General features: G+C 42.4%; 1 protein-coding gene and 1 long non-coding RNA gene across 2 annotated transcripts in view; both read right to left on the minus strand.

Annotated features, from left to right (window-relative positions):
- LOC311127976 overlaps positions 1–12,227 on the minus strand; it is a 1,008,662-nt gene that overhangs the window by 621,897 nt on the left and 374,538 nt on the right. The gene's annotated exons all lie outside the window — the stretch shown is intronic.
- Positions 1,334–11,571, minus strand: sgtb (small glutamine rich tetratricopeptide repeat co-chaperone beta; the record flags this gene model as incomplete). Its single annotated transcript, XM_084159799.1, has 10 exons — positions 1,334–1,445; positions 5,490–5,573; positions 6,042–6,079; positions 6,765–6,827; positions 7,700–7,838; positions 10,087–10,191; positions 10,585–10,684; positions 10,873–10,945; positions 11,140–11,243; positions 11,472–11,571. 10 exons carry the CDS (start codon positions 11,569–11,571, stop codon positions 1,334–1,336), a joined length of 918 nt encoding a protein of 305 aa, XP_084015925.1.

The raw sequence follows: 12,227 nt of genomic DNA on the forward strand, positions 1-12,227 counted from the left end.
ATCAAGGCTTAGGGTCTTTGTTTCACCCAACAGTAACTATAACAAATAATTTCGTACAAAAATAACTCTGAACATGATAGGACAGAAAACAATGTAACCCTGCTGTCGTGTGTAACTCATGTAGTCATGAGAAAATACTTCACAGATGCATCCTTTATCCCTTTCACTCCTTCCTTAACAACCCCTTTCTCTCCTTCCTTAATTCCTTCCTCCCTATCTCTCCTTCCTTAATTCCTTCCTCCCTTTCACTCCTTCCTTAATTCCTTCCTCCCTTTCCCTCAAGGAAATTACTGAAAGCAATTTTAAGTCAAATCCTGGGGTCAGTTCTGAAAAGTGCAATGTTACAGAACATGAAGATAGAACTGTATTGTGTAGAACAGATACAATTGCCTGTCATGTAGAATAGGGAATCCAATCAGCTCTATTCATTTAATTTATATCTAAACATTTTATCTCACTGTATACACCCCTGCATTCTCCTACGTACAATTCTGTTGAATCAGTGCAATCAGTGCGGAACAAAGGATCTGTTATTCAGTATAGGAACACGGCAATGGTTTCCACATTTCTACTACAGCACAATATAGAAAAACAAAGAAATCCATTTGGAATGGAACATCATTGAGGAAAGATAAAATATTTGCTGTGCACTGGGTTGGATATTTAAAAGAATTAGTTGAGACTGTCTCCTGATTGCGTCTCGAACTGTGTAGAATATTCTTTCTGCTGATTGGTGGGAATGTTTTTGAAAGTAATTGGGTGGCTAGAATGCGGTTGAAACTCTATTTCCTGATTTGAGTATCAACATAGAATGTGTTGGATACTCTCTCTTCTTATTACGTATGTAGAATGTGTAGACTGTTTCTCTTCTCTCCTCTCCTCTCTGAAGATCCAGTCACAGTAAAGTAACATGGTCCCCATCTCCGCCTGTCTCTTCATTCCAGCTTTGCCGGTGATGTGAGTTTAAGGAATGGGTGTAGAGATTGTAATCACGACATATGGTTGCCCTTCCTCTATTGAAACGTACGCTGAAGGGAAGAAATATTCATGTTATTCGAACATCCTTTTCACCTTGTGTAACAACATTGTAATTACAGTTTAAGTAATTCATAACCAGATCCTGATCCATCTATTGCTGGTAAAACAAAAGCACACGTACAATCAAATGTTAGGTCTCTGCTATTGATATAACTGGACAGGTGAAGGCAAATCTACCGCAATCTCCATGTTGCTTTTCACTATTCCATTAGAGCAGATTGAGGAGGGGAAGCCTCTTTAGACTATGGAGATGCACCCTGTAAGAGCTGTGTTGTAGTACACAGACCTGTGTGGATCACGAGTGCTCCTCAGCACTGCCACTGAAGGAGCGGCTGCGGATGTGGTTCCTCAGCTGTTCGATCAGCTCTGGGTTCTGCTGCTGGATCTGCTGGGCAAACTGCTGACCACTGCAAACAGAGGCCAGACGAGCTGGCATTTAGGGTTTCTCTGCTTTACATACAGTTGAAGTCGGAAGTTTACATACACTTAGGTTGGAGTCATTAAAAATTGTTTTTCAACTACTCAACAAATTTCTTGTTAGCAAACTATAGTTTTGGCAAGTCGATTAGGACATCTACTTTCTGCATGACACAAGTGTTTTTTCCAACAATTGTTTACAGACAGATTATTTCACTTATAATTCACTGTATCACAATTCCAGTGGGTCAGAAGTTGACTGTGCCTTTAAACAGCTTGGAAAATTCCAAAAAATGATGTCATGACTTTAGAAGCTTCTGATAGGCTAATTGACATAATTTGAGTCAATTGGAGGTGTACCTGTGGATGAATTTCAAGACCTGCCTTCAAACTCAGTGCCTCTTTGCTTGACATCATGGGAAAATCAAAAGAAATTAGCCAAGACCTCAGAAAAAGAATTGTAGACCTCCACAAGTCTGGTTCATCCTTGGGAGCAATTTCCAAACGCCTGAAGGTACCACGTTCATCTGTACAAACAATAGTACGCAAGTATAAACCCCATGGGACCACGCAGCTGTCATACCGCTCAGGAAGGAGACACGTTCTGTCTCCTAGAGATGAATGTATTTTGGTGCGAAAAGTGCAAATCAATCCCAGAACAACCGCAAAGGACCTTGTGAAGATGCTGGAGGAAACAGGTACAAATGTATCTATATCCACAGTAAAACGAGTCCTATATCGACATAACCTGAAAGGCCACTCAGCAAGGAAGAAGCCACTGCTCCAAAACCGCCATAAAAAAGCCAGACTACGGTTTGCAACTGCACATGGGGACACAGTGACCGTACATACATACCCCAACCAGAAGCCATGGAATACAGGCAACATCCGCACTGAGCTAAAGGGTAGAGCTGCCGCTTTCAAGGAGCAGGACTCTAACCCGGACGCTTATAAGAAATCACGCTATTATCTCAGACGAACCATCAAACATGCAAAGAGTCAATACAGGACTAAGATTGAATCGTACTACACCGGCTCTGACGCTCGTCGGATGTGGCAGGGCTTGAAAACTATTACAGACTACAAAGGGAAGCACAGCCGCGAGCTGCCCAGTGACACAAGCCTACCAGACGAGCTAAACCACTTCTATGCTCGCTTCGAGGCAAGCAACACTGAAGCATGCATGAGAGCACCAGCTGTTCCGGATGACTATGTGATCACGCTCTCCGTAGCCGATGTGAGTAAGACTTTTAAGCAGGTCAACATTCACAAGGCCGCAGGGTCAGACGGATTACCAGGACGTGTACTCCGAGCATGTGCTGACCAACTGGCAAGTGTCTTCACTGACATTTTCAACATGTCCCTGACTGAGTCTGTAATATCAACATGTTTCAAGCAGACCACCATAGTCCCTGTGCCCAAGGACACTAAGATAACCTGCCTAAATTATTACCGACCCGTAGCACTGACGTCTGTCAGCCATGAAGTGCTTTGAAAGGCTGGTCATGGCTCACATCAACACCATTATCCCAGAAACCCTAGACCCACTCCAATTTGCATACCGCCCCAACAGATCCACAGATTATGTAATCTCTATTGCACTCCACACTGCCCTTTCCCACCTGGACAAGAGGAACACCTACGTGAGAATGCAATTCATTGACTACAGCTCAGCGTTCAACACCATAGTGCCCTCAAAGCTCATCACTAAGCTAAGGATCCTGGGAATAAACACCTCCCTCTGCAACTGGATCCTGGACTTCCTGACGGGCCGCCCCCAGGTGGTAAGGGTAGGTAACAACACATCCGCCACGCTGATCCTCAACACGGGGGGCCCTCGGGTGCGTGCTCAGTCCCCTCCTGTACTCCCTGTTCACCCATGACTGCATGCCAGGCACGACTCCAACACCATCATTAAGTTTGCCGACGACACAACAGTGGTAGGCCTGATCACTGACAACAATGAGACAGCCTATAGGGAGGAGGTCAGAGACCTGGCCGTGTGGTGCCAGGATAACAACCTCTCCCTCAACGTGACCAAGACAAAGGAGATGATTGTGGACTACAGGGAAAAAAAGAGGACTGAGCACGCCCCCATTCTCATCGACAGGGCTGTAGTGGAACAGGTTGAGAGCTTCAAGTTCCTTGGTGTCCACATCACCAACGAACTATCATGGTCCAAACACACCAAGACAGTCGTGAAGAGGGCACGACAAAGCCTATTCCCCCTCAGGAGACTGAAAAGATTTGGCATGGGTCCTCAGATCCTCAGAAAGTTCTACAGCTGCACCATCGAGAGCATCCTGACTGGTTGCATCACCGCCTGGTATGGCAACTGCTCGGCCTCCGACCGCAAGGCACTACAGATGGTAGTGCGTACGGCCCAGTACACCACTGGGGCCAAGCTTCCTGCCATCCAGATCTCTATACCAGGCGGTGTCAGAGGAAGGTCCTCAAAATTGTCAAAGACTCCAGCCACCCTAGTCATAGACTGTTCTCTCTGCTACCGCACGGCAAGCGGTACCGGAGTGCCAAGTCTAGGTCCAAAAGGCTTCTCAACAGCTTCTACCCCCAAGCCATAAGACTCCTGAACAGCTAATCATGGCTACCCGGACTACTTGCACTGCCCCCCCACCCCCACCCAATCTTTTTACGCTGCTGCTACTCTGTTAATTATTTATGCATAGTCACTTTAACTCTACCCACATGTACATATTACCTCAACTACCTCAACTAGCAGGTGCCCCTGCACATTGATTCTGCACCGGTCCCCCCCTGTATATAGCCTCCCTACTGTTAATTTATTTTACTTCTGCTCTTTTTTTCTCAACACTTTTTTGTTGTTGTTGTTTTATTTTACTTTTTTATGAAAAAATAAATGCATTGTTGGTTAAGGGCTGTAAGTAAGCATTTCACGGTAATGTCTACACCTGTTGTATTCGGCGCATGTGGCAAATAAAATTTGATTTGATTTGAAGATCGTACTTTTTGGAGAAATGTCCTCTGGTTGGATGAAACAAAAATAGAACTGTTTGGCCATAATGACCATCGTTATGTTTGGAGGAAAAGGGGGGTACTTGCAAGCCGAAGAACACCATCCCAACCGTGAAGCACAGGGGTTGCAGCATCATGCTGTGGGGGTGCTTTGCTGCAGGAGGGACTGGTGCACTTCACAAAATAGATGGCATCATGAGGAAGGAAAATGATGTGGATATATTGAATCTCAAGACATCAGTCAGGAAGTTAAAGCTTGGTTGCAAATGGGTCTTCCAAATGGACAATGACCCCAAGCATACTTCCAAAGTTGTGGCAAAATGGCTTAAGGACAACAAAGTCAAGGTATTGGAGTGGCCATCACAAAGCCCTGACCTCAATCCTATTGAAAATGTGTGGGCAGAACTGAAAAAGCGTGTGCGAGCAAGGAGGCCTACAAACCTGACTCAGTTACACCAGCTCTGTCAGGAGGAATGGGCAAAAGTTCACCTAACTTATTGTGGGAAGCTTGTGGAAGGCTACCCGAAACATTTGACCCAAGTTAAACAATTTAAAGGCAATGCTACCAAATACTAATTGTGTGTATGTAAACTTCTGACCCACTGGGAATGTGATGAATGAAATAAAAGCTGAAAGAAATCATTCTCTCTACTATTATTCTGACATTTCACATTCTTAAAATAAAGTGGTGATCCTAACTGACCTAAGACAGGGCATTTTTACAAGGATTAAATGTCAGGAATTGTGAAAAACTGAGTTTAAATGTACTTGGCTAAGGTGTATGTAAACTTCCGACTTCAACTGTACCAGGTTAATGTAGTCCTTGTGTCAAGTAGATTATAATACAGATAGATGAAGCATGCTACTTTGAGTCCCTCACAATTCTGAGCAAAAAAAACGTTAGACCAAAATTGAGCCTTTACTTTGAGGTAATCCTTGATCTGTCTGTTGCTTTTTAAAATGTGCAATTTGAGCCCTAAGGTCAGGAGCAGAGAGTCCCTGTGTATGTTACAGTCATGACCCTTGTGGTGCTGACGTACGCTTCAATCAGGCTGGAGATGTCCGACAGTCCTCCCACCCCTGCTGCTGGACCCCCGACCGCATTGGACATCATCCCTGACATACTGCCCACAGAAAGAGAGAGGACGAGAGAGAACCCAAAAGAGTTATAAACGTGTCACACGCCATTTTAACAAAAACATCTGAGCATAATTGAACAGTCATTTCTAAATTCTGACTTCAAGCTATGATAACAGCATTATGAATTAGGGGGATGGAGGGTATTTTTGTAAACTAAAACATCTTGATGGGCTTTGTCTCAATAGTTTTAGTGGGGTGTCTTTCATCTATTTAATAATAACACTTTTGTGGGGGCTTACATTTGTCCTATTTTCGCACAAGTGTGTATTAATATGCATGTGTGAATTGGAAATGTGTTTGTTGCATATCCCACCTCTCTGAGACACCCTCAGAGAGTGGGGGTTATTTATCATAATCAGTGCAGATTAAGGAAAAGCTGAGGAAAGGATGTAGCTTCACACTATTGAGCCACACAGCCCTGGGTATGCTGCTTAAACATGCAGAACACTCACAGCTGTTGCACTTGTTGGTTCTGCATTACACTGGCGGCCTGTGAACGCACACAAAGCAAGCAGAAAATCACCATGTCTCCCATTTAAATGTGTGAAAAAGACAACAGTGTTAAGGGGGAACGAGATTCATTCTCTAATAGCATGGCTACTTAGCACTCACAACAATTACATAGCTGTCTAGTAAAACTATTCAGGACTCAGTTTGGCTGCTGCCATGAAGGATCAGTATGCTTATAATGACATGCACTCTGCCTGGCAGGCATTCCTACTGCCAACTGTTCAATCAACCAGCCATGATAAGCCCCTTAAAAGTCCCCAGGCCCCTTGACAATGGCATTGGTGGAATACCAGGCCAACTGTGTCAGGCATGGGGTCAATTTTTTAAAGCATTCTCCACTAGTAACCATATCACAAACACTCATAAAAGAAGTATGAGGAACCAATGTCTAGGATTTGTCTAGACCAGGGATGGCCTTGGCCCTGGAGGGACTGCAATGTCCGTCAGACCTGGGTCGAATATAGTATTAGTTTTCTTTCAATTTGATTTAGCTTGCCCACTGTAATGGAACCAATGGAATAGTCCTAAAGTGCATGCCCCCACCTCCCACAACTGGTGCACCGTGTAAGCACACCTAAAGTACCTTAAAGTAAACTAAATCTGTTTCCACCCAGGTATACTGTGTGCAGTTGTTTATTCCAGCCCATCACTAATCTCAGTCTTACCATGCTGATGAAGGCAGGGTTGTTGATAAGGCTGGCCATGTCAAATCCCAGTCCCGTAGCCGTCTGTAACAAGCAAACATTCAAAGGCTTCGTTAAGCTAAATCTGACAAGATAAATATGTTCGTATATATGATATAATTTTGTACCACTGCTCAAAGCAGTAATATTAAACGTGTCTGATATAGCTGTTGACAGTGTTGGGGAAGCTACTCTGAAAATATAGTTTAACAAGCTACTAATTACTTTACACTGGAAGAAGTTAAACTACACTAAAGCTACCCTTAAGAAAAATATAGTTTACTTAACTAAAGTTACTTTGAAAAAGTAGTTCACTACATCCAAACTACTAAATCTGAAATGTTATAGACTACAAATTGCAAGACAAATCACTCTGGAGTCAGATGTCAACAGAATGTGCAATTTAGCCTATTAAACACAAAAATGATGTGTCAAGTAATAATTAGGCATGTCTGATGCCGAAAAAGAAAGGAAATTCTTGCCTACTTCACCCATATTTTCTTTTCAATAAAAAAGTAGTGTGTAGTTGCAGTAGTTAGCTACACCACTACATGGCAAAAATAAATTAACTACTAATAAACACTACCTAGAGTTGAATTTAGTTCAACTACCCCCAAGCTACTGCTAAATGTAATTCAATTACTAGTTGAACTACATGTAGTTCACTACTCCCCAACACTGGCTGTTGACACAACTGGGACATCTTGACACACTTGAATACCCGTGGGATATAAGATAAGTGTAATACATGAAGAATCATTCTGAAAGTTTAGTTCAAATGTAAATAAAGTGTCTATTCTTGGAGGTGTAGTGACAGTATTTGTAGGGGAGTAATGACATTATTACATGCAGTGTTTATGCTAAGAATGACCTTTGAAATGTGAAATTGAGATAAAAACTTCAGCAGCACTACTTACAGGACTGGATGCCTCTTTTTGTTTCTGCTCAGCGATCTTCAGGTTGGATTTGTAGGTGTCATTCTCTGGATCTAAAACCAGAGCTTTCTTAAAGTAGGAGATGGCCTCTGGGTACTTATTCATAGCAGTCAATGCCAATCTAGAGAAACACGGTATAAGAGACATTGGAGCAGTGCAGTGAGTTTAACTCCTGAGCAAAATAATGACTATTTTCAAGCCATATTCTTGTTCTATCATCTCATTCGAACCATACCAGCAAAATAATGACTATTTTCAAGCCATATTCTTGTTCTATCATCTCATTCGAACCATACCAGTCAACAGCTATTGCTCCTTAAACAGTCCCAAAAAGCAATATCATATTCCTCAAAAGATACAGTGGGGAGCACAAGTATTTGATACATGTCACGCCCTGGCTCTGGGGACTCTTAAAGGTTGAGCCAGGGTGTGGATTTTTCTATGTTTAGTTTTTCTATGTTTTCGTTCTAGTTCGTTTAGATCTATGTTGGCCAGGGTGGTTCCCAATCAGAGGCAGCTGTAGCTCGTTGTCTCTGATTGGGGACCATACTTAGGCAGCCTGTGTTGCACTAGTATTTGTGGGATCTTGTTCCGTAAGGTTTGTTTTGTTGTAACCTCAGGACTTCACGTATCGTTTGTTGTTTTTGTCGTTAAGTACGTTAAAATAAAGAATGTACGCTTATCACGCTGCGCCTTGGTCCGTGTCTTCAGTCGACGATCGTGACAATACACTGCCGATTTTGCAGGTTTTCCTACTTACAAAGCATGTAGAGGTCTGTAATTTTTATCATAGGTACACTTCAAAAATCCAGAAAATCACATTGTATGATTTTTAAGTAATTAATTTGCATTTTATTGCATGACATAAGTATTTGATCACCTACCAACCAGTAAGAATTCCGGCTCTCACAGACCTGTTAGTTTTTCTTTAAGAAGCCCTCCTGTTCTCCACTCATTACCTGTATTAACTGCACCTGTTTGAACTCATTATCTGTAGAAAAGACACCTGTCCACACACTCAATCAAACAGACACCAACCTCTCCACCATGGCCAAGACCAAAGAGCTCTCCAAGGATGTCAGGGACAAGATTGTAGACCTACACAAGGCTGGAATGGGCTACAAGACCATCGCCAAGCAGCTTGGTGAGAAGGTGACAACAGTTGGTGCGATTATTCGCAAATGGAAGAAACACAAAATAACTGTCAATCTCCCTCGGCCTGGGGCTCCATGCAAGATCTCACATCGTGGAGTTGCAATGATCATGAGAACGATGAGGAATCAGCCCAAAACTACACGGGAGGATCTTGTCAATGATCTCAAGGCAGCTGGGACCATAGTCACCAAGAAAACAATTGGTAACACACTACGCCATGAAGGACTGAAATCCTGCAGCGCCCGCAAGGTCCCCCTGCTCAAGAAAGCACTTATACAGGGCCGTCTGAAGTTTGCCAATGAACATCTGAATGATTCAGAGGAGAACTGGGTGAAAGTGTTGTGGTCAGATGAGACCAAAATGGAGTTCTTTGGCATCAACTCAACTCGCCCTGTTTGGGGGAGGAGGAATGCTGCCTATGACCCCAAGAACACCATCCCCACCGTCAAACATGGAGGTGGAAACATTATGCTTTGGGGGTGTTTTTCTGCTAAGAGGACAGGACAACTTCACCGCATCAAAGGGACGATGGACGGTGCCATGTACCGTCAAATCTTGGGTGAGAACCTCCTTCCCTCAGCCAGGGCATTGAAAATGGGTCGTGGATGGGTATTCCAGCATGACAATGACCCAAAACACACGGCCAAGGCAACAAAGGAGTGGCTCAAGAAGAAGCACATTAAGGTCCTGGAGTGGCCTAGCCAGTCTCCAGACCTTAATCCCATAGAAAATCTGTGGAGGGAGCTGAAGGTTCGAGTTGCCAAACGTCAGCCTCGAAACCTTAATGACTTGGATAAGATCTGCAAAGAGGAGTGGAACAAAATCCCTCCTGGGATGTGTGCAAACCTGGTGGCCAACTACAAGAAACGTCTGACCTCTGTGATTGCCAACAAGGGTTTTGCCACCAAGTACTAAGTCATGTTTTGCAGAAGGATCAAATACTTATTTCCCTCATTAAAATGCTAATCAATTTATAACATTTTGATATGCGTTTTTCAGGATTTTTTTGTTGTTATTGTGACTCACTGTTCAAATAAACCTACCATTAAAATTATAGACTGATGTCTTTGTCAGTGGGCAAACGTACAAAATCAGCAGGGGATCAAATACTTTTTCCCCTCACTTTATGTGTGCTTGTTTTTAAAATTGTCAAAATAATTAACTAAACTAAATCAAGACCAGACATTTCCACTCCTCTCCCATGTCTAACTCACCCCATTCTCCCATAGGCTTTACTGTAGCTGGGGTCGATCCCTATGGCCCTTTCACAGTCTCCCGTTGCCTCTGTGTAGTTCCCCAATTTACTGTGTGCTGCAGCCCTGCGGTGATGATAACAGAAACAGCCAGTCACACAACCAGACGCTCTGGTTCATTTATTAGCACTCAGATCAATAAGGCATGCAAAGGCTGCAGCAGCTTTGTGTGCCTATAGCTAGTAGTCTGGTTCACCAGACCTACTGTATGTCTGACAAGAGGCACACAAGGCTGTTGTGTGCCATGTCTTTCAGCTCAAACATACAGCAATTATGACTGCATTGTGTATGCATGAAACAAGTCTATCGTAAGAGTTATACTTCAACTGTTCACAATAATAGTGACTTATATAGGTGTAATAGACATACATATATAATATAGGTGTTACACATATGTTATGCATTTCTCATTTGAGTACAGTGTTAAATCTTGACCATTTCAGAAGTGGTTGTGTGTACCTGTTACAGTAGTAGACAGCGTTTCGGAGGTCTAAATCAATGGCTTTTGTGTAACACTCCACCGCACAGCTGTAGTTCTCCTCTTTCATATGATTGTTCCCTGCGTATGAAATGGAGGTTTCGCTTTTTGAGATAATGCCAGTCTTATGATCAGATCACATCTACTGACAAATGTTACTACAAAATTACAAAACAATGTCACTATGGGAACAAACTGTAGTACATTTGAACTTATGCAACGTGTATTTATCAGAAGTCTACATTACATATTCAAACAGTGTCAAGTACCTTCATTCTTCAGCTGTTCTGCCCTTTCTGTGTCTTCTGGTGACGGCGATGTCTCTGGTAGCACCAGGTTATTCTGGTCATTCTAAGGAAATGCAGTCACATTTATCAATCAAGCATTATACACATCTTTCCATTTGTAGTTTACTACCCTTGTGAGGTTACAACTGATTTGAGCATGATTGATGAACTGCACACAGACAGGTGAATGTTGTAGTTTAAGTAAAAGAGTTTGAAACAAGGTAGTGAATCAGAGAGTAACCTTCCCACCTTGAGGAGAGAGTTGAGGAATATTTCCGTGAGAGGTTGTGGTGCTGCGAGATGACAGTCACTGGAGTTGATCTTGAAGGTGGTCTCCAAACATTGTATTGCAACTACAAGGGCAAAAACAGTGTTGCAATAACATAATAGTAAACATTGAGTAGCTTCGATTCAATGGAACTGTTTATATTATGGTTATAGGTCCATTAGATAACATAGAGCACATATTATTATAGTCCAAATGCGTTTACAAAACCTTGAATTGGAGAGAGCAGGATGCAGTATTTTATAAGCAGTTTTAGCAAAAACTTTGAACAGACAGTGATCCCACGCTGACCTACCTTCGAGGCTTTCCTGCTCATCGGAATTCAAAGCACCACAGTGTGTTTGATCTCGCAGGAACTGCACAATAGAGAATGCCAAGCGCTTCTCCACTGCCATTTTCGCTTCAAACAACTGGGCATAAGAGGTTTGGAGATAAAGAAGAATAGAATAGAATATTAAAGTTTGGGGACACATATAATAGATACATACAATAAGGGATACATACAATATAATAGAATACCACACAGTGAGAGGCTGCAGAGTTCATTCAAACGAAAGAAGCGACATTAATGGTTGTTTTATGACAGTTGAACAGTTCTATGGTTACTGGACTCCCTTACTTATAGTCTCTCAAGTCACTGTAATGTGGTACGTTGGACCCAAGTTGTTAATACACGGCACCAAATATAGTACGTTACTGCCAATTGAAAGATGCAAGTCTGTTTCCAAGACAACTCAAGAGGGAGAATTTGAGTGTGTGTATATGCCATTCTGTATAAGCAAAACACAGTTCAGTAATCATGAAACCCTCGGTATCATACACACATCACACACGCATACATTTGATAACTCTTCACTTCACTGTAGATTTCCCAAAGTAGGTTACTACTGTTACTTGCTGCTGGACATTCAACAGAATTTAGATTTCAATGTGATACACATTTGAAGTGTAAGTATTTTAATATCTATTTGTCTACTAATTAAATTTTTTGATTGTGAGATATTGTATTACTGTACACTACAGTAATATAATTACTGCACTGCATAAACTT

This window comes from Coregonus lavaretus, assembly GCF_964263955.1.
Source record: "Coregonus lavaretus genome assembly, chromosome: 4".
Classification (NCBI taxonomy): Eukaryota; Metazoa; Chordata; class Actinopteri; order Salmoniformes; family Salmonidae; genus Coregonus; species Coregonus lavaretus.